Source organism: Trichosurus vulpecula, chromosome 1, assembly GCF_011100635.1.
Source record: "Trichosurus vulpecula isolate mTriVul1 chromosome 1, mTriVul1.pri, whole genome shotgun sequence".
Classification (NCBI taxonomy): Eukaryota; Metazoa; Chordata; class Mammalia; order Diprotodontia; family Phalangeridae; genus Trichosurus; species Trichosurus vulpecula.
The window spans coordinates 76,070,135-76,098,107 of NC_050573.1; the positions used below are offsets into that span (position 1 = coordinate 76,070,135).

Consider the following 27,973-nt stretch of genomic DNA (forward strand, 5'->3'; position numbering starts at 1 on the left):
GCGGGCCATTGGTCGGGCCTCGGTTCCGGGGTCCGGCTCGGACGAAGGAAGGGTTAAAGGGCCGGGCGGCTGGACTGCCAGGCGGGTTGCCGCGGCGCCGGGGCCGGAGCTGGGCCGCCAAGGCTGGGACTGCCCACGGGAAGGCGAGCGATGGCCGCGGGCTGCTGGGTTCGGGCTCCGGGGCTCCCGCTGCGGCTGCTGCTGCTGCTGGCGGCGCTGTACGTGGGGGCCAGGGCAGAGGACAGCCGCTGCGACTACTATGAGGTGAGAGGCCGGGCAGCGTGCAGCCGGGACCGGCTGAGCTGGGGCCGTCCGCCCTCCCCGCCCCCGTGACCGAGCCTGCCCGGGAGAGAGAAGGGGAAGCGATCCGTGGAGGGGGAAGGGTGGCGCGGCTGCACCCTGACCACTTGGTGTTTCCTGAGTATATCTTCCCTTCTCTGGAGGACCCTGAAGGGGGGAAGGGGCTTCTCAGGGTGCAGCTCTGCAGTGGGCTGCTGGGGCTTAACTTTGAGGGAGAGTCCTGTGAGCAGTGAGGTAACGTCCTAGATGAGGGTGCAAGGAAGTTGGACCCTGGACCATGGACTTATGAAACGCTCCCCTTTCCCCCCAAGACTTCCTATGCCTTCTCCCTATCCCGTGGTTTGGGGGCCCTACCTGGAGAGGTGGGGCTGGCCAGGGGCTGTGGCATTTCTGGTGATTAACAGCCCCTATGGTGGGGGTCTCTGCCCACTGCCCAGTTGTGCCCGGCTACCCAGCCCTCTATGCTCAATGTGCACCTCCTGCCCCATACCCACGATGATGTCGGCTGGCTCAAGACTGTGGATCAGTATTATTATGGAGGTAAGAGGAAGGGCAATCTGGGAGTAAACCAGGGGTCCAGTTGTCCAGTCTCTGGGTCACTGAGCTACCAGCTTTCTTTTTCTGGTCTGGGAGGGAATGGATGCTAGTGACCCAGGGCTGTTTTGCCCTCAGGGCCCACTCAGCTGATCTGACTCCTTTGGAAGTTCTGCCCTCAGCTTCTTTCTCTCCCTGTACTTTCTCTTCTTTCTTGCCTCAGGATCTCATCTTACTTCCCTTACTGGCTTCAGTTGTCTTCTCTAAGCAGATCAGAGAATTGCATAATATGAGTTGGAAAGGCTCTCCAAAGCCAGCTTGTCCCACCCATACCTAAGGGAGAATTCCTTCTACAACAGATTGGAGAAGTGGTCATCTAGTCTTTTTGAAAATGTCCAAAGAGGGAAACCCTCCTACCTTCTGAGGCTTCCATTCTCCTTGGGATAACTCAGTTAGGAAGCCCAAATAGGCCTCTTTGCAATTTCTACCCATTATTTCTATATTTGAACAGAAAAAAGCATTAATAATATAGTAATAGGTGTACAAAGTTTCATATTTGTATAATTACCCCGTGACCATGGCTAGGGTGGGATCAATACAAAATCTTTCTTTCCAGACCCAGCCACTCTCCAGAGATCTAGTTACCCACCCTTATCTACTTATAAAACATCCTGCCAGCACCTAAAACTGAACATAACCAACATTAAACTCTTCATTTCCCTATTTCAAACCTTCCTTTCCCCTTTTCTGTTTTTGCTGATATCATCACTGTAATAATAACTCGAACTTGCATAGCATTTTAAGGTTGAAAAAGTACTTGCTTCTCAACTTTGTGGGCTAGCCAGGGAATTTCCAAGTCTAGCATGCTCCCAGTTAAGCCATGTATTACCTTAAGAGTCACTAAACTTCAGTTATTTTTGGCTCCTCTCCCCCTCCCAGCTTCCCATTGGTTGGCAAGTCCTGTCACTTCTGCCTTCTTCATATCTCTTTCATCTGTTCCCTCTCCATGCATGGGGCCACCACCCTAGGTCAAACTCTCATCCTTTCTTACCTATACTATTGTCTAATCTACCCAGTTTCCTTGGTCTTCAGTTCATTCCCTCTGACCTGTCCTCACTATCGTGGTCAAATTAATTATTGTTCCGATCATGTTGTTCTCCTTCAATGGCTCTTTATTGCCTAACAAATTAAAGTATAAATTGCTGACCCTGGCAATCAAAGCCCACTACAGACTGACTCCAAGCTCCTTCTTCCAGTTATCTCATGTTGCTCCACTTCATATACTCTAATTTAGCCAAAGTGGACTGTTTTCTGTTCTCCTTTTTTATTCTGTTGTCTTCTGTTCTTTGAGTTTTTGCTCATTCCATCTCCACTGCCTAGAAAGGACCATTTTCGCCTATCCACATCTATCTCATCAAACCTTCCTTCCGTGATATCCACCCCACTGCCCCAGCTGGAAATATCGTTTCCTCCAAATTCTGTGATGCTCTGATTTCATTTCTATAGCCGTAGCACCAAGTACAGGCCCCTGCACACAGTAGGTGTTAGTGAATATTGGAATAAACTGAAGTGTGTTAAACGTCCACAGCTCGAGATAACATCCAGCGTGCTGGTGTGCAGTACATCTTAGACTCAGTGGTATCAGCTCTGCTGGCCAATGAGTCTCGTCGCTTCATCTATGTTGAGATTGCTTTCTTCTCCTACTGGTGGAACCAGCAGACAGCCCAGATGCAGCAGGAAGTGCGACAGCTGGTCTGCCAAGGTGAGGAATGGGTGCTGCCACAGTAGGGTCCATATTCTTCGTGGGGATCCACCATGACCCAGAGCAGGCTGGCAGCCTGGTGCCCATTCTCGGCTTCTTGCAGCCAGGCCTCCTGAGGGCAGGGGGCAGGAGTTGGGACCTTAGGCCTTCCTCTTTGGGGGAGCTCCTCTGACCCCACACTCTACTCCATAGGGAGGCTCCAGTTTGCCAACGGAGGCTGGGTCATGAATGACGAGGCCACCACATACTATGCAGCCATCATTGACCAGATGACTTTGGGGCTGAACTTCCTCAAAGACACCTTTGGGGACTGTGGCCGTCCTCGAGTCGCCTGGCACATTGACCCCTTTGGCCACTCACGGGAGCAGGCATCCCTCTTTGCCCAGGTCTGCTTACTATGCTTCATCCTGCCACCCCTTTCCTCCCCTCCCCACAGATGTTGGAGAGAATTTCAGGCCCTGACCTCTCTCTGATTCCCTCCCCACAGATGGGCTTTGATGGCTATTTCTTTGGCCGTCTGGATTATCAGGACAAGAAGAGGAGGAAGATTCAGAAGGAGATGGAGCAGGTCTGGAGGGCGAGTGCCAACTTACAGCCTCCTAAAGCTGACCTCTTCACTGGTGAGAATCTTGTCCCCAAAGTTTGATAGGCACTCACAGTGCCTGGGAAGAACTGGAGGTGGGAGAAGGAAAGACTGGGAATAGGGCCTGAGGCTGGGGACGCTTCTGAGAGCAGCGTGGGAACCCTTGACCTGACCACCTGATCCTAGGTGTCCTACCCAACGGCTACAACCCACCCCTGGATCTCTGCTGGGATACACTTTGCTTTGACTACCCAGTGGTGGATGATCCAGGCAGCCCAGAGTACAATGCAAAAACGCTGGTCGACTACTTCCTGAACATCTCAACTGTCCAGGTCAGACCTGTTCCTGGTCATGAATCAGGATCCCTCTGTGTCAGCAACCCCAGACAGCCAGAGAATAGCCTGCATAGCTTCTGCTTTTTAGATACAAGCTCCAGGGTTTCTCCATCTTCAGGGCACTCGCCCTCCAGACCTCCTGAGGCCTGTGGCTTTGGGCCATTTTCTTCTGCTGGTTTAAGGAAAGATGACCAGTACTAGAAACTGACCCCATGCAGAAGTCCTGTGGGGTATTTCATTCTAGACAGCAGTTCCAGCCAAAACCCGGGGAGTGGAGGGTGGTGGGGAGATTGTGGCTTGACCCCAACTCCCTAGCCACAGGTTCAGCAGCTGAGGAGCCTGACCTGTCACCCATTATACAGGCCCAGTATTACCGCACTAACCACATTGTGATGACCATGGGTAGTGATTTCCACTATGAAAATGCCAATATGTGGTTCAAGAACATGGATAAACTGATTCAGTTGGTCAATGCTCAGGTATGTATGTGTCGGTGGGAGAGAGAATGTCTTTGTGGGATGAGGGGAGCAGCTGGGTGGGATGGGAGGCCCAATCAGTCACCCTCCTGTCCTTTCTTGCCCCCTCAGCAAAGCAAAGGGAGCCTCATCAATGTCCTCTACTCTACCCCAGCCTGTTACCTGTGGGAGCTGAACAAGGCCAACCTCACCTGGTACTGGGAGGGGAGGAGGTGGGGCAGAGGCAGGGAATCCCAGTGGTCCTGGGGCAGATGGTGACTCATGCCCTATCTCCCTGCCCCAGGACTGTGAAGCAGGATGACTTCTTCCCATATGCAGATGGCCCCCACCAGTTCTGGACTGGCTACTTCACCAGCCGCCCTGCCCTCAAGCGTTATGAGCGCCTGAGCCATAAATTTCTGCAGGTGGAGACTTGTTGGGGGTGGGGTTGAGGGTCTTGTGAGAAGGAGAGGAGGATGAGGGCCTTCTGGAGAGGGAGAAGGGGAGGGGTCTTTGGGAAAGGAAGACAGAATGGGCCATATTGGGAGTAGGCAACATTGGGGATGGGATGAAAGGAATAGGGAACAATGGGAAGGGAGTGGATCAAAGGAAGAAAGAAAGGAGGGTCTGCCTATCTTCCTCCCATCGCCAAACTCTTCCGTTCATATCCCCCTCCCCTTAGGTGTGTAACCAGCTGGAGGTGCTGGCTGGGCCTGCAGCCTTAGCAGGACCCTATGGACAAGGCAGCAGTGCTCGCCTCAGTAGGTGACTGGGTTCCTGGGGGGGGGGGGCGAGCTTTCCCTCACAACATGTGGGAAGAGCATTTTCTTCCTTTCTCACCCCCAGCCTTTTAGTCCCTCCCACCCCTATGTGACCTGACATATTATCCCTTACGCTTCCCCCAGGACAAGCCATGGCTGTGGCCCAGCACCACGATGCTGTCAGTGGCACATCCAAGCAGCATGTGGCGAACGACTATGCCCGGCAGCTGGCTGCAGGCTGGGAGAAGTGCCAGGTGTGGGGCTGAGCTGAGATTGGACCAGGAGTGGGGCACCTAAGAGGCTGAAAAGGGGGCCAGGGTTCTTGTGATGGACACTCATGCCTTCCCCCTCCCCCCACCAGGTGCTGGTGAGCAATGCTTTGGCAAGCCTGGGGGGCTCCAAGGAGGATTTTGTGTTCTGTAACCAGCTGAATATCAGTGTGTGCCCACTCACCCAGACAGCCGGCCATGTAAGTGGGGCTGGGCTGGGCCAGGGAGGAAAAAGGGAAGAGAGCGGAATGAACTTCCTGCATGAGAGCAGTGAGGCTGGGGTTGCTAGGCATAGGGTGGAGCCCAGGAGCAAGGACGAGGTAGGGGGATGTGGTATAGGCACAAGAACTCTCGTGTGATCTCTTGTTCTGGGCTGCCTAGTTCCAGGCCATTCTGTATAATCCCTTGGCATGGAGCATCACCTGGACCGTGCGACTGCCTGTCCAGGATTGGGCCTACCATGTGAGAAGTCCCAGTGGGCAGACAGTGCCCAGTGAGGTAATCCCTTATACTTTCCTTGGCCCTTCCCCAACCACCCCCACCACCCTCAACAGAATACAAACCCTCTATTCCAGTCCCCATTGTCTTCTCAACTTTCCCTCTAGTGTCTCCCATAATTTCTGCTCTTAGTCTTACCTGCTGATGTTTCCATATCCTCGGTCCTTTGAGCCCAATGCTAAGGCTTAGGACAGTAGTATACCACCCCTCTTCGGGACCACTTCCCCAGCAAGCTTGTGGCTGCCTCATTGTACCTCCGTTTCCCTCTCCAGGTTATTGATGTGTCCTCTAAAGAATCGGAGAACTTCCATCCTGAGCTGATTTTTCCAGCTTCAGCCCCTCCACTCGGCTTTAGCATCTATTCAGTGACTCGTCTGCCCAGCAAAACACCGAGATTCAGGGACTGTTGCTCTGGCCCTGGAGCCCAGAGTTCTGGCCGCCTGGTCATCCAGAATGAGGTGAGCCGCTGAGAGCAGGAGATAAGAATGGGAAATGCCTCGTAAGACAGGCCAGAGCTGGCGGGGAGGAAGGAGACCTTGGCTCTCCGGAGATGGGCCGTCATTTCAGAATCACAGAATCAGCGTTGAGAGGAACCTCGGTGGCTGCCGAGTCCAACTCATGCCCCAAAAGAATCACCATAAGCACATACCCAACAAGGAAGGGGTCGTTCGGTCTCTGCTTGAAGACCTCCAAGGAGGGGAAACCCACCACCTCCTGAAGGAAACTGTTCCATTGGGTGACGCTTCCTGACACTGAGCCTTAATTCTCCTCTTTGAGACTTCCAGTGATCACTCCTCATTCTGCCCTTTGGGGCCGATCAGCTCCTTGCCTGGATGGCTCTTCAGACGCTGAAGTCCCCTCTGAGGCCTTTTTTCCAAGCTAAGCCTACTCAGCTCCTTCAAATGATCCTGTACGACGTGGACTTAAGACCTTTTATTGTTCTGATTTGAGCTTATTGATGTCCAGCTTAATCCATGGTGCCCAGAACTGAGCTCAGCACTCCCTGGGTCTAACCAGGGTAGAGGACAGTGGGACCCTCCTTTCCCTTTTTCTGGAAGCTTTATCTCTCTTAAAGCAGCCCAACATCCTGTTAGCTTTTTTTGGCTTCCACATCACACTGCTGACTTACTGAACTTAGTGGTCCACTCAAACCCCCAGATCCTTTTCAGATCCACTGCTGCCTAACTGCCTCCCTAATTTGATACTAGTCGATTTCTTTTGTACCCTAGTGTAAGACTTGACATTGGTCTTTATTGAATTTCATCTTATTCAAGTCAACCCAATGCTCTGTGAACCTGTCAAGATCCCTTTGGATCCTGTAGGGCACCTTCTCCTTCCAGCCCCCGTTGTTAGCCCCTACTCAGTGCCATGTCTAGGCTGTGGAGTCAAGCCTGACGCTCCCTCTGCATTGTCCCCCACCTCTCAGTTTGGATTGTGATGTTCCCTTCTGGGTGCCACAACTTGAGGACACTGGTAGACTGGAGAACGTCACCAGGATGATGAAGGGCCTTGAGCCCATGGCACAGGAGGGTAGCAGCTCTCTTATTAACTAGGCTTGTTTGGACAGAAGAAAAGACTCAAGTATTTAAAAGGCTGTCATGTGGTAGAAGGATTAGGTGGTGTTGGTCCGGGAGAGCAGAACTAGAAACCACGGATAGAAGTAACAAAGAAGCAAGTTTAGGCTTGATGCTGAGATAAAACTCCTCACAGGGCTGTCTCAGAGTAGATTAGGCTGCCTCAGGAGGGGCCGGTGTCCTCCTCCTCCTCCTCTGCCTCCTCCTCTTCCTCCTCTCCTGCCTCTTCCTCCTTCTCTACCTCTTCCTCCTTTTCCTTCTCCTCTGCCTCCTCCTCTTCTTCCTCCTTCTCCTCCTCCTCCTCCTTCTGCTCTTCCTCCTAAGAGTTCTGCAAACAGAAGCCAGATAGCCACTAGTTGGGTAGGTGATAATGGAGACTCCTTTCAGGTATGGGTTGTTCTAGAGGGTGGCTGAGGTCTTATTCTATCATTAGATGACCCCACCCCTCCTAAACTTTCCCACTTGTATTTCTGTCTGTTCAGCATCTCCGGGTTACATTTGATCCAAACACTGGGTTACTGCAGGAGATCGAAAACCTCGACCAGGGCTTGCGGTTGCCAGTCAGTCAGGCCTTCTACTGGTAAGTGGAGGGGAGAGGGGAGGGACCTGTGAAGGATCACCAAAGGCTTTTGATGAGGTATCTTGGGGTACAAGGTGATAAGAGAAGTCAGTCTGACCTGTTACTCCCCATATGTCTTTTTCTGCCTCTCCAGGTACAATGCCAGCAGTGGGGACTTTGTGCACCCACAGGCCTCTGGGGCCTACATCTTCAGGCCAGACAAAACCAAACCATTTCTTCTGAGGCACTGGGTCAATACCCGTCTGGTGAAGGTAAATTTAGGAGGGTGTGGCTGCCCAGACCGGGCAAAGCTCTGGGTGTGTGTGTGGGGGGGTGGGGGTGGGGAGACAGGACTGGGTCTCTTATAAATTATGAGCCAACTGAGGGTTAGGAAGAAGTTATATCTTACAAGTGCAAGAATATTTGAGATGAAGTCTCTTAAAATGGGAATCAAATAAGAATGTGTAGCTGGAACTCCCCAAAGCCAACCAGAGACTTAGGAGGATTCCTGATTGGCCAAGAACAAACCTGGCCTTGGAAGTAGACAGAGTTGGAAAGGGCCTTGCATCTCATTTAGTTCTACGTATACCTGACCCAGAATCCCTTCTTCAATATCCCTGAATATCAAGTGTTATAGTTCTTTTTTTATATTTAAAAGATGCATTATTTATTCTTTTTAGCATTCTTTTCTTTTTGAATTTGAAATTCTCTCCCTCTCACCCCTTCCCCCACCCACTGAGAAGGCAAGCAATTTAATATCAGTTATACATGTGAAGTCATATAAAATGTTTCTGTATTATCTATATTTTTTTATAAAGCAAAAAAAAGGAAAGTGAGAAAATTATATTTCAATTTGTACCCAGAGTTCATCTCTTCTCTCTCTGGAGGTGGATAGCATTTTTTCATAGGGGCCTTTGGAATTGTCTTGGATCATTGTGTTGATCAGAGTAGCCAGGCCTTTCACAGTTGATCATCATTACAATATTGTTGCTACTGCATACCAGGGCTGCCCAAAATGCGGCCCACAGTGCGATTTACGTGGCCCGCCTACAAGCATAGAAATTTACATAAATGCTTTAGTAAATGAAGCCGAGCTACTGCAGAGCCCTCACTAAAATGGCAAATCAAAATATATTGTCTATTATTTCAGTAAAAACCTAAGGTTGGACAGCCCTGAGGTATACAATGATCTCCTCAGTCTTCTCACTTCACTTTGCATCAATTCATGTAGGTCTTGCCATGTTTTTTTTTTCTGAAACCACCCTCTTTGCCATTTTCTACAGCACAATAGTACTCCATCATAATCATATGCCACAATTGGTCTAATCATTCTGGAAAACAATCTGGAACTATGCCCAAAAGGCTATAAAATTGTACCTGTTCTTTGATCCATCAACACCATCAGTAGGTCTGTACACCAAAGAGATCAAATGAAAGGGAAAATGACATATGTGTACCAAAATATTTATTGTAGCTCTTTTTGTGGTGGCAAAGAAGTGGAAACCAAGGGGATGCCCATTAATTGGGGAATGGCTGAGCTAGTTGTGGCATATGATTGTGATGGAATACTATTATCATTCATGTACCTGTTTTTCCCTCATCTCTAGCACTTGTCATTTCTGATAGGTATGAGGTGGTACCTCAGAGCTGTTTTGATTTGCTTTTCTCTAATCAATAGTACTGTAAAGCATTTTTTCATATGACCATAGATAGCTTTGATTTCTTCTTCTGAACATTGCCTGTTTATATCCTTTGACCATTTATCATTTGGGGAATGGCTATTATTTTTATAAATTTGACTCAGTTCTTAGGAGTGATATGTATCATCTCATATAGAAATATAAACAGTTTAACTTTATCGAGACTGTTATGATCACTCTTTCATGTTTACTTTTTTATGCTTCTCTTGAGTCTGTGTCAGAATGTCAGATTTTCTATTCAACTCTGGTCTTTTCATCAGGAATTCTTGAAATCCTTCTATTTCATTAAATGTCTATTTTTTCCCCTGAAGGATTTCATACTTAGTTTTACTGGGTAGGTTATTCTTGGTTGTAATCCTAGCTTCTTTGCCTTCTGGAATATCATATTACAAGCTCTCTGATTCTTTAATGTAGAAGCTGCTAAATCTTGTGTTTTCCTGACTATGGCTCCACAATATTTGAATTGTTTCTTTTTGGCTGCTTGAAGTATTTTCTCTTTGACCTGGGAGCTCTGGAATTTGGCTATAATATTTCTGGGAGTTTTCATTTTCATTTCATTTCAGGAGGTGATTGGTAGATTCTTTCCATTTCTGTTTTATTCTCTGGGTCTAAGATAACAGAGCAGTTTTCCTTGATAGTTTCTTGAAATGTGATATCTAGGTTCTTTCTTTGATCATGGCTTTCTGGTTGTCCAATAATTCTTAAATTACTTTCCTTGATCTATTTTCTGGATCGTTTGTTTCTCTGATTAGATAGTTCACATTTTCTTCTGTTTTCATTTGACTTTGTTTTATTGTTTCTTGATGCCTGATGGAGTCATTAACTTTCACTTATCCAATTCTAATTTTTAAGGAATTATTTTTTTTAGTGAGATTTTGTACCTCTTTTTCCATTTGGCCAATTAATTTTTTAAGGAGTTCTTTTCTTCAGTGAGTTTTTATATCTCTTTTACCATTAGCCCAATTCTGTTTTCAGAGTGTTATTTTCTTCAGTATTTTTATACCTCTTTTACCAAGCTGCTAATTCTCTTTTCATAATTTCTTGCATCATTCTCATTTCTTTTCCTCTCCTACTCATTTCTTTAATTATTCCAGGAATTCTCATTGGACTTGGGTTCAGTTAGTATTTTTCTTGGACGCTTTGTTTGTATCTGTTTTCATATTGTTGTCTTCCTCCGAATGTATGTTTTAGTCTGATCTATATCTTGCCACTGGACCCAGATGGCTCTGGAGGAGAGAGTGAGGCTGGTGACTTTGCACAGCCCTGCCTCACTTAAATCCAATTCACATGTAAGTCATAATATCACCTTCCTGATGTCATGGTCCTAAATAGCAATGTCTTACTCTTCTCTACCACCATAGTAGCTTTTCATGGTCATATTCTTTTCTTGTTGTTTGTTCTTTTTTCTAGTCTGTTTCTTAACGTTGAACTTTATGTTAAAGTTGGGCTCTGATCACCTGGCAGTGGGGAGGTACTATCCCAAGCTTCAGGCTTTTTTGTGTTAGTGTTTTCACTGCTGGTTCAGGGGTTCTGCAAGTTTTTGGTGTTTCTATCTAGAGTGGTGTGATTCTGGGAGAGGTGTGGTCATTGCTCTCCCAGTCTGTGCTCTGGTCTTTACCTAGGAAGGGCTCCTGGTCCCCTGAAGCCACAAACACTAGTGCTCCTTTCTGCTTTGGTACTGTGACTAGTGCCCCTACTCTCTTGTGACCAATCCCCAGGCCTCCTCTCTGCTCTTTAAGCCAGAACTGTGTATGCACAATAGAGATGCCAATCAGCACCAGCTGTACTCAGTGCCTGCAAAGGGTCCCCTGTAATCTGGTTCTGACCAGTTGTCTGACCCCTTAACTATCTCTGGGCTGAGAGTTCCTGATGTTGTTGCTGCTGCCATGAGTGTGGACTCTGGACAGACCTCCACTCTGGGTGTCACAAACTCCTCCTGCTGACCTCCTAAGTTTTCTTAGGCCTGAAAAATGTCTCACTTTGACCTTTTGTTGGCTCTGCCACTCCAAAATTTAATTTGAGGCTTTATTTTAAAATTGTTTGGAGGAGAACGTTGAGAAAGTTCAACCGGGCATCTGCCCCTCATCCGCCATCTTGGCTCCAGTGTTAGAGTTTGTAAAGACCTGTGGTAAGGGCAGTCCCACCCCCTCCCACAACAGCACATTCTACTTTTTAGCTGACAGGCACTTAAACAAAGTCAAATGAAAACAGAAGAAAATGTGAACTATCTAATCAGAGAAACAAACGATCCAGAAAATAGATCAAGGAGAGTAATTTAAGAATTATTGGACAACCAGAAAGCCATGATCAAGGAAAGGTTGTTGTTTTTTTTTTTCCCCCTGACTTGGCACTTAGAGCAGCCTCTTTGCAACTCAGTGCTGCTAGTTTTGTCTTCAGGGGCAGAGCAGGACTAGTCATGTCTGCTGTCTACATGATGGTCCTTTAAATACTGCTGTTGCAGCACCCTCCTCCCCCTTTCCATTTCCACTCCTCCCTGATCCAAAGTGACCATGCTCACTTTCCTCAGCCAGTCCTTATCGTTGAAATTCCTCTCCCCTCCCCCTTCTCTGGAGGCCCTTCAACTTATTAACATCCTTCTTAAAATGTGGTGCTCAGAACCAGAGCATCAGTCAATCAACAAGCATGTGCTAGGCGTTTTCTTTGAAGAGCGAGATAATGCCTGCCCTCAGGGAGCTAACGTTCTACTAGGGTGATATGACGTGGCTACAATAAATCAGTATAGGGTATGTGCAAAACAAGAGGTGCTTTGACATAGCGGAGGACTGGCCTCGGGGTCAGGGTGACCTGGGTTCAAGTCCAACCTCAGACAATATAGACTTTGTGACCCTGGGCAAGTCGCTTAATTTCTCCCACAATTCTTTGAGACTGAGTTATAGATCACTTGCTGAGCAGCATTGGTAGAAGGACCTTTCTTTATTGGGATTTGCCTATACCAGTGAAGTCAAAAGTCTGGTAAAAAAAAGTTTGTATTTTGGGAGATGGGGAAGGTGTTGTGGTGAGACACCAGCGAATGGAGAAATCAAGACAGGCCTCCTGAAGGTGGTAGCGTTCAAGGCAAGCCTTGAAGGGAGCCGGAGCTTCCAAGAGCTAGAGGTGAGGCACGTGACCAGCCATGCAAAACTATGGAAGTGGGAGATGGTATGTTGAATGTGCAGAAGAGTGAATAGACCAGTTTGGCCACAGCACCAAACTTGTGAGGGGGAGTGATGTGGAATTAACCTCCTTATTACAACATACCCTGCATGTGGTCTCACCAGAACACACCACACCACAGCCAAGCTGTTGCCTCTCGATTCCTGGCCACAATGCCTGGTAGGGGAGCCCAAGATCACACTGGCTTCTTTGGCTGCTGTCTGAGCACACCTAGTGGATCTTAGATCGCCGAAGCCCCCAGATCTTTTTTATGTGGAGTACTGTCCCGCGATGCCTTCTTCATCCTTTACTTGGGAAGCTGGCTTTTGAACCGCCCATAAACCTTTGTATTCATTCTTAGACAATTTCATTTTATTAGATTTGTCCCTAAATTGACTTGTCAAAGAGGTAGGTTTTGTTTTTGTTTTTTTTTTTTTAAGATCCTGAATCTGTCTCTGTTAACTAAATCTGTGTCATTTCTAATTTTGTAAGCATACCACCTATATCTTTAAGTCACTGCTAAATATGTTAAACAGCAAAAGGCCCAGGTCAGATCCCTGGGGCACTCCACTAAAGACTTCTGCTTATATTGACATTGAACATTAATAACTATGCTTTAAGACCGGCCACTCAACTAATTCTGAATCCACTTTGTTGTAACATCGCCTAGCTCTCATTTTCCCAACTCATAGTTCGTGTGAGCCTAGTCACTTACTTCATTGAGGCTTATTATCTCCTAGAATTATCTCCTTCCTCATTTTAGATTTTACTGCCCTATGATCCTGTTTTGTTTGGTCCTTTCCAGTCTAAAGGTGATTTCTCTTTGGTGGAAAAAACAAGTAAGATAAGAGTTGAGTAGTAATTTAGTCGATGAGTGAACTCCCTGTGTATCCACAGTGGTCTCTTCTTGCTCCATGGAATCATTTCTCTTTGGGCCTTGAGGATTCCATTCTTCAGCTGCCCTTCGTGGGTGGGGTGGATGCCCCTTAGACAATCCTAGTTTACCTTGTGCCTGGACATGAATGCACACTTGAAGCCAGAGTTGCTAGTTTGGGGTTTGCTCGGTTTCTTCCACGGAGTCTCCAGTGACTTTCTGGACATTTGTACTATTATCCCTGCATCGTAGTTATTCTTCATGGCATTTAGCTCGGGAGTTATGTGTGGGCAGTTTTCTTCTTTCCCGTTCCTTCTCAGTCTAAAGCCCTTTTGATTTGATTGGCGGAACTTCAAGTGAATACTTTTTTTTTTAAATACCAGCCCTTGTTAGAAATACTCTATCCCTAGCCAAGATCCTGTCATTTGTATATTTTAATTGGTGTTTTGGGAATCCATTCTCGGACACCATCTTCTTAACCAGCTGTTTACTCCTCCACCAAATAAATCGGCTCTACACAGAACACCCACCTGAGCCAATCCCAGTACAGCAGGAGGTATTTTGAGGAAAAAAAAGCATCATTTTCCTTTGGCCAGGTCTGGGGCAGGTCTCCTGAGATGCAGAGAATCACAGGGGCCAAGTTGTACTATGACTCTTAGCTCTGCACGGGAGATTGGCGATGTGGGTACTGTCTAGTACAGAGTTATCAGACTTTGGTGGCCTGCCTTAGGGCCTGACAAACCAGATGAAAATGCTGTTGGGAAGTGTTTAACAAAGTAAATACAACATAAATGATGGTAATTTATGGTTTTCTAATGCAACATATGGTCCTTGGGTATCTGTTTCTGTTTGAATTTGATGCCTCTGGTCTGGTGGTTTTTAAGGACTTTTGTTCCATAGACATCCCTGATAGTTTTCCCTGGTCAACTTTCCCTTCTGCATTATCCCTTCAGAAAAACCTAACTGAGGGGATGCCCTAAAGCTATGCCCTGGCGTCTCTCTCCATCTCTGTCTCTCTCCCCTCTCTGTCCTGTTTCTCTCTGTCTCTCCCTTACCTCTCTCTGTCCCTCTGTCTCTCATCAGCTCCTATGTGCCTATGTTTAACCACCATCTCTGTAGAGCTATACATCCAGCCCCAGTTTCTTTCTAGAATTCTAGTTCTATGTCATCAACTAACTGCTTGTTAGGCATTTCAAATGGGACGTCCTATATATAGACATCTAAACTCAACATGTCCAGAGCCAGGCTCTTTAACATTTCCCCCAAAGCTCCTCTCTTTGGGTTTTTTCTACTTTTGTGGAGGGTACCACAATCCTTCCAGCATCCTAGGTTCTAGGCCCTGCCTCCTCCCACCCCCTCACCCCACGTACCCAATCATGTGCCAGATCTTGCCACAACATCTTTTGGATCTTGTCCCCCTTTTCCTACTTAAGTGACTACCACCCTATTTAGGCCACCATCACTTATTGCCTAGACCTTTGCGATGCCTTTCCAAGGCCCCTCCTCAGTCCAGTGACTTTCCTTAAGTCTGAATCTGACTGTGTGACCTCCCTACTCACATGAACTCCAGTGGCTTCCTATCACCTCCAGGATATAATATAAACTCCTCTCTTTGGCTTTCTAAAGTCTTCGACCCCAACTTTTCTTTCCTATGGTCTCGTTATACATTGCCCCGCTCCTGGCACTGGGGTGCAGCCAAACTGGCCTTCTTTCCTTTCCTCTCTTGATCTCCTATGTCTGGGCCTTTGCACTAGCCATCCCTCCAGGCTGGAATGCACTCCCTCTCTCCCTTGCCTCATAACACCCCTCACTTCCTAAAAGATTCAGCTCAAGCACCACCTTTTACATGAAGCCTTTCCCGATCTGCCCTCCCTCACTACTTTATATTGATTTTCTGTTTATTCCGTAAATACTTACATGTTGCTCTCCTGATAGACTGTAAGCTTCTTTGGGAGCCTGTAGAGACAGTTGAAGTTCTGTCTTCATATCACCAGCACTTCACAAGATGCCCACAATATAGTAGGCACATCATCAGGGCTCATTGGTTGATTGACTTGATCAAGAAAGAGCGTTTCCCCAGTAGAGCATAGAAGCCTTGGGCAGAGGTTCCCTGGCTGGGGTGGGGCTGAGGAGTGGTGCTGGTCCTTGGGAAGGATCCAAGCAGCCTCAGGTAGACGTCATGCAGGTGGCCGGATGCTCAGACCAGGTTAGAGTGAGCGCTTTCTCCTCTGATGGTGCCCTTCATCCCCCAGAAGGCCCTGGTGCAGGAGGTGCATCAGAACTTCACTGCCTGGTGCTCCCAGGTTGTGCGGCTGTACCCTGGGCAATGGCATGTGGAGCTGGAGTGGACAGTGGGGCCTGTGCCTGTGGGGTGAGTGACAAGAGAAAAGTGGGGGATGGGAGTGGGGAAAGAAGCGGTGGCAGGGGGAGTGGCCTGCCCTCTGACTGACTCTCTGTGATCTCCCCATCCACATCAACCCCACAGGGATGGCTGGGGGAAGGAAATCATCAGCCGCTTTGACTCCCAGTTGAAGACCAAAGGGCGTTTCTACACTGACAGCAACGGGCGGGAGATTCTGGAGAGGAGGTAGGACACTCACCCCCATCCCGCCCTGCTCCAGGCTGAGGGTCAGAAGTGGGGGTTGGCACACTGGCCAGAGTTTCGGATTTGGGATCAGAAGAGCTGGATTCCAATCCTGACTCTGCCACTGTGTGACATTGAACAAAATCATTTAGACCGTCTGGGACCCATGGTGACCATCTATAAAATGAGGCCTGAGAGTAGATGTCCTCTGAGGTGTCCGCCAGCGCTCAGTCTGTGATCCTGCCCAGCCAAGCTTCCACCTCATTCTAGCCTTAGGAGACATTATTCCCTTTTACACAGTCCTGTGTTCCAGCTGAAGCAGCACACGACTCCACCTTCCATCTACATGCCTAGTTAAATGCCCTGGGCCCCATCTTCCCTTCTAGCCTTCATATGCATTCCTGCTTCCATCTGATCAATGGTCTAGCCAAATGGGGCTTCCAACATGACATTCCCACCTCTGGGTCTTTGCACTGGCTGTCCCTCATGCCTGGAATGCCCTCCCTTCTCACTTTGGTTTTTTAGAATCCTTTGTTTCCTTTCAAGGCTAAACGTGAATATCATCTCTTAAAGGTAGCTTTTCCTACACACACACACACACACACACACACCCCAAAACCTCTGCATACTGTCTTCTCTGATAGAAGGTGATTCCCTTGAGATGAGGAGCAGTTGCATTTTCTGTCTTTGTACATGCAGCACGAGGCCCTCTCCAAAAAGGCCTCCAGAAGGGCTTCCTCATGGAGACGTGGCTTCCAGGATCTTGCTCCCATTCTGCTAGGACCCAAAAATGGGGAAGCAAATCCTGGAGTGATCCATAAGTAACCTCAGCCTGTCCCCACCTGTGCAGGAGGGATTATCGGCCTACGTGGGACTTAAACCAGACCGAGCCTGTGGCTGGGAACTACTACCCCGTCAACAGCCGCATCTACATCACGGTAATCCCCCCGGTGTGCTTATCACCATCAGGGCTCGTAACACGTGTCCCAGGGAGCCCAGTCCCCGCTTCCAATGGGCAGATGTGCATCGAGGTCAGAAGGTAAAGAACAGCACTGTGGGCCTTGTCGCCAGCTCCCACACCCCCTCTGCAGGAAGCCTTCCTCTCTCGGGTTACCTCCTGTTTGGAGCCTATACATGCCCCGATACTTATAGGTTGTCTTGTCCCTTCACGTCACAGTCTTTCCTGGGAGCAAGGACTCTTTTTTCCCTTTCTTTGACCCCAAGTGCTTAGCATTGTGCCAGGCACATAATAAGTACCTCAGAAATGCTTTTTAACTGACCATTCAGTCAATGGGCTTCATTGGGTCCCCAGCCTGTGGGGACCTGGAAGCAGGCTGCAGTGGAGCTTGGAGCACCCACCTACTGTCCCAGAAAGAATCACCCTGACTCCCTCTTGCTCTTACCCCCCCAGGATGGGCAGATCCAGTTGACAGTGCTGACAGACAGGTCCCAAGGGGGCAGCAGCCTGAGGGATGGTTCCCTGGAGCTGATGGTGAGTTAGGTGAAGAAGATGGGGGACATGGGGAGGGGAAGAGCCCTGGCATGTATGCTGGCACACCTCTGTGCCCCCAAGGCTGATGCCCCAGTGTTCCTCCAGGTTCACCGGCGACTACTCTTGGATGATAACCGAGGGGTGGGGGAGGCCCTGCTGGAGCCTGGGGATGGGCCTGGCACAGGACTGGTGGTGCGGGGCAGACACCTGGTGCTGCTGGACACAGTGGAGACAGCAGCTGCTGGACACCGCCTCCAGGCCCAGAGGGAAGCTCTGGCCCCACAGCTGGTGCTGGCCCCTGCGGGGCAGGGCACCCCATACAACCTGGGGACTCCTCCACTCACACAGGTGAGAGTGTGTCCAAGACCCAGGAGGGTGGGCCTTAGCAAGGAGCAGCCTTTGCTCCATGGACCCATCTTTCCTCCCCCCTCCCTCTGTGGCAGTTCTCTGGACTTCGAAGAGAGCTCCCCCAATCTGTGCACCTGCTGACCCTGGCCCGCTGGGGCCCCAACATAGTCCTGCTGCGCCTGGAGCACATTTTTGAGCATGGGGAGGGCAGCTTGTTCAACTTGTCCCAGCCAGTGACCCTGGACCTACAGGTGAGTAGAGGGGAAAACCAAGAGAAGGGCAGGGTGAAAGGGAGAAGACTCCACTCAGCCTCATCATCTCTTTGGTCTCCCAGGATCTGTTCTTAGCCTTCACCATCAACCACCTGGAGGAGACCACTCTGTCAGCTGATCAGCTGCTCCCCAAGGCCACCCGGCTGCAGTGGAGGACCAGCACAGGAGGAGGTGGGGAGGGACAGAAAAGCGGCTTTTGGTCCCTGTCCCTAGGGAGCCCCAGAATGTGGCTAGAGGGGCTCTTGGTAGGAAGGACTCAGTACAAAGGAGGGGCCTCTTGGGACTGGGGCTGAGTTGTGACATCCTTTTCATCTTCCTGTCTCTCTGGTTTCCCTCTACCAGGCCCTGCTCCTCTGCAGCCAGCCCCCTCCCTGGACCCCTCGGCTGTCACTCTGCAGCCCATGGAAATTCGCACCTTCCTGGCCTCTGTCACCTGGAGTAAGGAAAGGGACAGATGAGGTTCTGAGCCTTAAGCTGGCCTTCACAGACTGTGCTCTCTCTCCCCAGACTGCACCAGAGAGAGCTGCCCCTTTGTACCTTGGGCTGGGCTTTCTAGGTACTCACAAAAAGGAGTTTCTTGGTTCCCACTGCTGCCATCACCAGTGAAGACATTAAAGTGTCAGTGACTGTGACTCCCAGAGGATGGCTGTTTTCATTGTGGAGTATAAGATTGGTGGGGAGGGCAGATGTGCCTGTGTGTCATTCTGTGTGACCAAATGATGAGGAGAAAGAGGAAGAGGGGGGCCTAACTCTACAGCAAATAACCCCTGCATTATACCCCTTAGCACAGGCATTGGGACGAGGCATCCTTATCAGTGCCATCAAGAGGCGCCCCCCTCGCACTTCCCTCTCTGACCTGTCTCTTTCCCTTTGTGGCCCCTAGAAAGGGAAGGGAATTCTGGAATGTATTCCAGTTTTGTGTCCTGGCCTTAGCCTTGATCTCCTCCCTTTAACTCCCTCCCCGCCCAAAACACACACACACACACCCCCACCCACCCACCACCACCACCACCACCACCACCAACAACAACCCTATGATAGGTTGGGTACTAGAAGCAGGTTCCCCTGCCCAACCCCAGCCCTAGGCCACTAGAAGAGTAACTTTTCTTAGCAATCCAGCATTTAGTAAGCCAAGTGATCAGTGAGGCCAGCTTAGGGCCCAGGGTGGCCTTACTGACAACCAGGTTTCTAGAAAATGGCCAAGACCTTAGGGAAGGCTGTCTCCTTGGTGTTTCCTTCAGAAACACCAATAAAAAGATTAAAAGACGGTGCCTGCCAGAAATATTCAGAAGCAAATTAAATCACACCAGCAGGAATGAATCAGCACACCAGCCCAAAGGTCCTACTCTTAACGTTACCTTAACCCAAAGACAGAAAAGTCCCGGGTAATATCACATCTCAGGATAGCAAAGAACTGGAAGCAAAATGGCTGCCTCTTCCTCTGGGGAATGGTGAAACAAAAGGGAGGCATTAATGGAATGGAATATGAATTTCTTGTAAGAAATGACAACTAGGAATTCAGACAGACGTGGACAGACTTAGAAGAACTGCAGAGTGAAGTCATCAGAGCCAGGAGCCAGCTGGCATGGTGCCCACAGTAACGTAAACAGAACAGGAAAACACAACTGAATCCTGTGATTGTAATGGCCCACCCTGGCCCTACCGGCAGAGATGCAGGTGCGATGCCATCCTCCTCCCATGAGGCGGGGGGATCCCCAGACTTGGTGTGTGGCCTGTGCTGTCCAATGCAGATATACTACCCCTTTGCATTCATCTGCCTGTGCTATCCTTCACCACCCCTTATGAGAAAGAATAAAAAAGACATTTACAAAAAAAATTTTTTTTTAAATCTTTGGTCTGAGGAAAGACTCCCTGGCTCTGGAGGGAAATGGAATGTATTTGGAAATGAATGTGATGGAAAGGCAAAAGGCAAAACAACCAATGAAGAACCCTGGTGGGGGTGGGGGAGAAGGGGAGGAAGGTTGGGGGATAAGTGCAACACAAAAATCTGAAGGAAGACACTCTGAAATTGAAGCCACAGGCCATAAGAAACACACGAGGAATTCCTCACTACCCAAGTGAGTAACAGCCACATCAGAGGGATTCAAGGAAGAAACAGAATTATCAGAAGAGTAATGAGAAGAAGTAAAGGCAGGAATTCATGCTGCCAGAGAAGCTTGGGATAAGATGGCAATGGAGCTCAGCAGTGAGGACAAGACACACAATACGTTGTGTATACGGATATATAAATGTTAGCTGTAATTGTTTAGTCGCTTTTGTTATGCCCAACTCTTGGTGACCCCGTTTGGGGTTTTCTTGGCAAAGATACTGCAGTGGTTTGTTGTTTCCTTCTGTGGCTCAATTTACAGATGAGGAAACTGAGGCAAACAGGGTGGAGTGACTTGCCCAGGGTCACACAGCTAGTGAGTGTCTGAGATTTGAACTCAGGAAGAGGAATCTTCCAGACTCCAGGCCCAACACTCTAGATACCTAGCTGCCTACAAACCCATCAATAGAAACAAAATGGGGGGGGGGGAGGGACAGAAGAGTGGGAAGAATGAAATTGAAGGAGAAGAAAAAAAACAAGCCTGAAAAATAACCCAATCTGTCCCCTGAGCTCCTGTGCCCACCTGAGTATCCTGGCACACTTCCCAAATGGTCTTCCTGACTCCCTCAACCTGTTCTCTACACAAAGGCCCAATTGATCTGTAATTATGATATTACTGACATCCTGTCGCTCAGAAACCTAACGTGCTCCTCCCATTGCCCGGAAATTCAAACTTGTGCTCCCAATCCTGTCCCTCCCCTCCACCACCCATGCCTGAACATCCGTGTGATCTGGCTCAAGCCTGGCTATCCCGTGTTATCTTCACTCATTCTTCAGGCTGCGATACAGTAGAAACAGTGCTAAATCTGGTTTCACATTCTAGCCCCAACACTTATAGCTTACGTGACCTTAAATGACAAGTCACTTCATCCCCTGGGCCTGATTTGGAAGATAAAGGACATTGACTAGATGACCTCTCAAGGCTCCTTCCTGCTCCAGACCTATGGTCCTATTGCAGGAACATTTGAAAGGACATTGGGATTGTTGAGTCACATCCGATTCTTGGTGACCCCATTTGGGGTTTTCTTGGCAGAGATACTGGAAGGGTTATTTCCTTCCACAGCTCTTTTTACAGATGGAGAAACTGAGGCAAACTGGGTGAAGTGACTTGCCCAGGATCACACAGCTTGTTAAGTGTTTGAGGCTGGATTGGAACTCACAAAGATAGATCTTCCTGACCTCAGGCCCAACATTCTATCTACTACGCCACCTGGCTGCCTGCTGTAACCCTAGGGATTATATGCTATATAATGATTTATTAACACTACCATAGGCGATTTTGAGTTTACCTCTGTGACACCTCACACTTAGGTGCCAAACCAGAAATTACAACCTAGAATATTAATTCTGAAAGTGTAAAAGATACTCGATCATGTCTGTTACTTAGAATCCATGGGATTGTGATGGCCTGAGACACTCTGGGCCACCGCTTCTAAATCAGTCAATAGGGAGCATTTCTTGAGTGCTTAATATGTGCTGGGTGCTGTACTCAGTGCCTAAGGATACAAAGAAAGGCAAAACCAGTCCCTGCTCCCCCTAAATTTGTTTCTTTAATGAGCAAAAAACCATTCTTTCTCCAATGAATTGGAGGGGGAAAAGAAAAACAAAACCTTTATAACAATTATGTCCAGCTGGGCAAAGTAAATTTCTCTGTATTAGCTATAAAAGAACTTACAGTCTGATAGGAGACAGACAAGGTCAACCAATCAATAAACACTAAGCAACTACCATGTGCCAGACACTGTTCTAAGTGCATCATGTAAATAAGAAGGTATACAAGAGATAGACAGGGTAGATGGGGGAGAAAAGGGAAGAAGCATTTATTAAGCACCTACTAGGTGCTAGGCACTGTGCCAAACACTTAAATATCTCATTTGTTCCTCACAACAACCCTGCATGGGAGGTGTTGGTATCTCCATTTTACAGTTGGGGAAATGAGGTTAAGTGACATGCCCAAAGTCACACAGCTAGTAAGTGTCTGAGGCTGGATTTGAATTGCTCTATCACTTAGTCACCCAGTTGTGTAAGGTGGAAGACAATCTTCAAGGGGAAGGCATTAGCAATTTAGGGAGACCTGAGAAGGACTATTGCAGGAGGTGGGATGAGTTGATTTTTGAAGGAAGCCAGGGAAATTAAGTGGCAGAGATAAAGCATTCCTGGAATGAGGGACAGCCAATGCAAAGACACGGAGATGAGAGGTGGAGTGGCACATTCAAGGAGCTGCAAGTAGGCAGAGCATTACAGTGTATGAAAAGGAATGTACCATATGCAGGTCTGCCAGAAACAATTTTGATCTCCATGCCCTCCAATATGACTCTACCCTATGATAATTTGGGATCACTTTTATTGGAAAAAGATCTTAATATATTAGAAGACATTTTGGGGTTAATGTACCAAAATAGTCACTTCCTGGACCACTTCCCTTAAGGAAGGAAAAGAATGACCTCTGAGGTCAGATCAATATTTCAGTGCAATCAAGGACACTGCCCTGAGTGGTTCCAGGCAGCCAATCACTGTGGGGAGACCATGCTCTTAACTGGAGAAGTGTGGTTTCCACCCTTAATACTCATCACTAAGAAGGAGTTTCTGTCTTGGCCTTCTATATACTTTCAAACTGGGAAGTCTGAAATGCATTTTTGGGTTGGAGGAAATATTATTTTATTTTTAAAAATTTGTTTATTTTAAATTTTCAACATTCACTTTTATAAGACTTTGGATTCTAAATTTTCCCCCCTCCATACCTCTCACTTCCCCAAGACAACATACAATCTGATATAGTCTATACATGCATAATCACATTAAACAAATTTCCACATTAGCCATGTTGTGAAAGAAGAATCAGAACAAAAGGGAAAAACCACGAGAAAGAAAGAAAAGAGAGAATAGTCTGCTTTGATCTGCATTCAGACTCCATAGTTCTTTCTCTGGATGTGGATAGCATTTTCCATCATGAGTCTTTTGGAATTGTCTTAGGTCATTGCATTTCCCAGAAGAGATAAGTCTATCAGAGTTGGTCATTGAACAATAGTGCTGTTACTGTGTACAATGTTCTCCCGGTTCTCTTACTTCATTCAGCATCAGTTCATGTAAATCTTTCCTAGTTTTTCTGAAATCCACCTGCTTATCACTTCTTATGGAACAATAGTATTCTGTTACATTCATATACCACGACTTGTTCAGCCATTCCTCAATTGGTGGACATCCCCTCAATTTCCAATTCTTTGCCACCATGAAAAGAGCTGCTATAAATATTTTTGTACATGTGGGTTCTTTTCCCTTTTCTGTGATCTCTTTGGAATACAGACCTGGTAGTGGTTTTGCTGGATCAAGGGTATGCAGTTTTATGGCCCTTGGGGCATAGTTCCAAATTGCTCTCCAGAATGATTGGATCAGTTCACAACTCCACCAACAATGCATTCGTGTTCCAATTTTCCCACATTTTCTCCAACATTTATCATTTTGTCATGTTTTGTCATGTTAGCCAATATGATAGCTATGTGGTACCTCAGAGTTGTTTTAATTTGCATGAAAAAATATTATTTTAAAATATTTCCAGTTCCAGAAGAAGATTTTTAATATGCTTCCACAGTAGGAAGTTTATGAAAAGTTTTAACTGGCAAAGTTTGTATTTGATCTTGGGGGTAATAGGGAGCCAGTGCAAACCACCTTTCCAGCTGAGTGGAGGATAGATCTGAGTGGAACAAAGCCAGTTAGAAAGCTATGTAATAGTTTTTTTTTAAAAATGTTTTTATTGATGTCTTGGGTAGCTAGGTGATGCAGTGGATACAGTACAGGGCCTGCAGTCAGGAAGACTCCAAATCTGGCCTCAGATATCTACTAATTTGTGTGACCCTGGATAAGTCACTTAACCCTGTTTGCCTCAGTTTCCTCATCTGTAAAATGAGCTGGAGAAGGAAATGACAAACCGCTCCAGCATCTTTACCAAGAAAACCCCAAGTGGGGTCATGAACAGTCAAACATGACTGAAAAGTGACTAAAAATAATCACAACTTTATTTTTTACATCACCATATTTTTCCCTATGGTAACTTTCCTGCCAGGAGAATCATCCCATATAACTGTGAAAGCAAATTGGGAACCACAAACATTTCATGACATGCTATTGGACTAACAATATAGAAATCCTCCAAGCACCTAGTAGGTTAATATTAGAAAATCTCCAAGTCCCATGCAAGGACATGATAAAACAAATGGTCTCATTTACTATTGCAACAACTACTTGCTGTCATCAGAGAAGAGATCCTGAAGTTTTGTCTGAAAGGACTGCTTTCACAATTGTAAAAGTATCTGGTCTCTTCCCTTTGTCTCCTGCCATTCAATACGAAATGTTTTCTTACTCTGATCCTAAATCCTGCCAATTGCTTCCAAATGCACCCCTTTTCTGTCTTGGCTGATTCCCCTATTTCTCAGTCCCTCCCTCTCCTGTGAAATGCTTCACTATTCTATTTTAAGTTCCTGTAGAAAGCTGCTGATTGGCTGTGTACTCTAAGCATACCTGTAAGGTTATATAAATGAAATCGGTACGCTATTAATCTGAATTTGCTCTCATTTGGAGCATTGGCATTCCTTAGTATTCTGATAGAAATTCTTTAGTATTCTAATAACTCTCTTTACTTTTAGTTTGACCTCCTAACTTTGATCCAGTCATCAGATACCCCCCACCATATACCCCCAGGGAAAGACTTCTCCCAAGAAGTCAAGATAACAAATAACATTTTTAAAAGTCAGGTGAAAAAAATCAGGACAACTGATCAACGTTTCGAAGAAGTCTGAAAATATGTGCAATCTACAGCACCTGTGGATCTTCTACCTTCATAAAAGGGTGGGTTGGGAATGTCTTCTTATAATAAGTCATGCTTATTCTTTAAAATTTTCCGATATTCACTCAATTTGTGTGTGTGTGTGGTTGTTCTTTCCATTTCCATTGTTGTAGTCATTTGTATATATTTTTTCTTGGCTCTGCATCAGCTCATGTGGCTCTTTTCATGCTTCTCTGTATTCATCACATTCATCATTTCTTACAGTACAGTAGTATTCCATTACATTCCTGTATCATAATTTGTTTAGCTATTATCCAATCAATGGACATCTACTTTGTTTCTAATTCTTTGCTATCACAAAGAGTGTTATAAATATTTTGATGTATATGAGGACTTTCTTATTTCTTACTACTTTAATTGCATAATTCCAAATTGCTTTTCAAAATGGTTGTAGTATTTCACAGCTCCACCAACAATGTACCAGTATTCCCATCTTCTCACAACACTTCCAACACCGACTTTTCCCATTTTGGGGTCATTTTTGCCAATTTGAAGAGTGTGAAGTGAAACCTCAGGGTTGTTTTGATTTGCCTTATGCTTAGTAATTTAGGGCACTCTTGTATGTGGTTGTTAATAGTGTGCAAATCTTCTTTTGAGAATCATTTGCTCATATTCTTTGGCCTCTTATCTACTGGGGAATGGCTTTTGGTCACATATATGTATATGTTACACACATACATACATATGTGAATACACATACAGTATATGCATATATATATATTAATTGTTTATGTATCTTCAATACCAAATCCTTACCAAAGAAATTTGATACAAAGATTTTTTTTCCCATTTGACTACTTCCCTTCTTATCCTAGATGCATTAATTTTCCTTTTGTATGGAAAACAATTTGGAATTATGCAAATAAAGTGACTAAAATATCCATACTCTTTGAACCAGAGACTCTGTCACTAAGCTAATACCCCAAGGAAGCAATCAATAATAAGAAAGTCTCCAGATACTCCAAAATATTTATAGCAGCCCTTTTTGTGACAGCAAAGAATTGGAAACAAAATAGATGCCTATCGATTGGGGAATGACTAAAGAAATTGTAGTACGTGAATGTAGTGAAATATTATGGTGATGTAAGAAGTGATATGTGTTAGGAATATAGAAAATCATGGAAAAAATCTGCATGAACTGATGCAGGATGAAATAAGCAGAGCCAAGAATACAATATACACAAGCACACAATATGCAACAATGTAAATGATAATGACACATAAAAAATCAAAAGCAAATGTAACAGAATTATAAAAATCAAGCAAGACTCAAATGAAGAGATGTGAGAAGATGCTCCCAACCCACCCCTTTGTGGAGGTGGGAGGTTGGCAGGTTTATACATTGCACATGCTTTCAGACTTTTTCAATATATCGATTAGTTGTGCTAATGATTTTTCCTCTTAAAAAAATACTACTTGTTATATGTGATGACTCTTTGGGAGGGGAAGGAGGAAGGATACTACTGTTATGGTGGTGTAAGAAAGAAGAAACATCAATAAAATTTCATTTAAAATTTTTATTTGTATAGAATCTTTTCAGTCTCACATAATCAAAGTTATTTATTTTATTTTCGGTAATTGCCTCAATCTCTTGTTTGGTCAAGATCTATCCACTCACATTTGTGAGAGGTCTATGTCCTAATTCCCTTTAATTTTATATAGTATAATGTTAAATATTAAGTTCACATATTTATTTAGAATGTATTGTAGGATATGGTGTAAGGCAGGGGTGAGGAACCTGTGACCTTGAGGCCACATGTGGCCCTCTAGGTCCTCAAGTGTGGCCCTTTGACTGAATCCAAACGTCATAGAACAAAGCCCCTTAATAAAAGGATTTGTTTTGAAAAGCTTAGACTCAGTCAAAAGGCTACACCCAAGGACCTAGAAGGCCACATGTGGCCTCGAGGCTGGTCATTCCCCATCCCTGGTGTAAGATGTTGGTCTAAATCTAATTTCTGCTAGACTGCGTTCTTGCTTTCCCAGCAGTTTTTTTTTAATAAAAAAGCAGTTCTTTCCTAAGTAATTTATATTTTCTACTTTATTGAACACTAGGTTATTGAGTTCTATTGTTTTCGATCCTCTCTTTTCTGGTCTGTTCCATTGATCTACCTCTCTATCTTTTAACCAATACCAGATGTTTCTGATAACTGTGGCTTTAGAACATAGTTTGAGGTCTGTAAGTGCTACTTCCCCTTTCAACATTTCCCTTTTGTTTTTTTCCAAATGACTTGTTATTATTTTGTCAAATTCTATAAAGTATCTCTCTATTAATGCAACAGTCTTAGAATATAAATGTCTGGAAGGCAGGGACGATTTTTGCCCTTCCTTGCATCAGATGTATTTGGCACATTGTTAAGCCACCGTTTCCTGTGTTTGTGGAGGCATAGCCCACTACAAGTCAAGAGTTTTTTCATGCTTTACCCACTGGGCAGGTAGGACACATTTCTACCAGGTGTCTTAACTGTGCCTTACTCCTGAAGACTTTCAGCCTGTGTAATTAATGCAAGGAAACCATTCTGATGTCCTTAATGGATTTTGTCTAATCTAGCCACATAATTGTCTCCTTTCAACACAGGTTGACCATTAATGTGGGTCTTAATTCTTCCAATATAATTTTCAACCTATTAGCCAATTCTTTTTTTATTTTTTTATTTTTTAAATTTAATTTATTTAATATATTTAGTTTTCAGCATTGATTTTCACAATAGTTTGAATTATGAATTTTCTCCCCGTTTCTACCCTCTCGCCCACTCCAAGATGGCGTATATTCTGGTTACCCCATTTCCCAGTCAGCCCTCCCTTCTGTCACCCTACTTCCCCTCCCATCCCCCTTTCCCTTCTTCTCTTGTAGGGCAAGATAAATTTCTACGCCCCATTGCCTGTGTATCTTATTTCCTGGTTGCATGCAAAAACTTTTTTTTTTTTGTTTTTGAAAGTCTATTTTTAAACAATTCTTTTTTTAAACAATAAAAT

At 46.0% G+C, this 27,973-nt stretch overlaps 1 protein-coding gene across 1 annotated transcript; it reads left to right on the forward strand.

The window, feature by feature from the left end:
- The first annotated feature begins 24 nt into the window (after positions 1-24).
- MAN2B1 (mannosidase alpha class 2B member 1) lies at positions 25-18,685 on the forward strand. The gene is made up of 24 exons (XM_036768166.1): positions 25-264; positions 738-840; positions 2,423-2,596; positions 2,789-2,982; positions 3,084-3,216; positions 3,366-3,511; positions 3,877-3,993; positions 4,102-4,184; positions 4,274-4,394; positions 4,652-4,730; positions 4,875-4,984; positions 5,092-5,199; positions 5,381-5,497; positions 5,770-5,955; positions 7,554-7,651; positions 7,785-7,902; positions 15,610-15,728; positions 15,843-15,944; positions 16,792-16,879; positions 17,353-17,433; positions 17,539-17,781; positions 17,877-18,032; positions 18,116-18,224; positions 18,396-18,685. The coding sequence occupies exons 1-24, from the start codon at positions 151-153 to the stop codon at positions 18,509-18,511; spliced, it is 3,015 nt and encodes a 1,004-aa protein (XP_036624061.1). The 5' UTR covers positions 25-150; the 3' UTR covers positions 18,512-18,685.
- Positions 18,686-27,973: the final 9,288 nt, after the last annotated feature.

What these genes read in the sequence shown, in the direction of transcription:
- MAN2B1 (XM_036768166.1), top strand. Translation starts at nt 151, where the DNA reads ATGGCCGCGGGCTGCTGGGTTCGGGCTCCGGGGCTCCCGCTGCGGCTG. An exon ending in GGATCAGTATTATTATGGAG is followed by an intron (nt 841 to 2,422) that starts GTAAGAGGAAGG and finishes AAACGTCCACAG; the next exon opens with CTCGAGATAACATCCAGCGT. An exon ending in TCACCCAGACAGCCGGCCAT is followed by an intron (nt 5,200 to 5,380) that starts GTAAGTGGGGCT and finishes TGGGCTGCCTAG; the next exon opens with TTCCAGGCCATTCTGTATAA.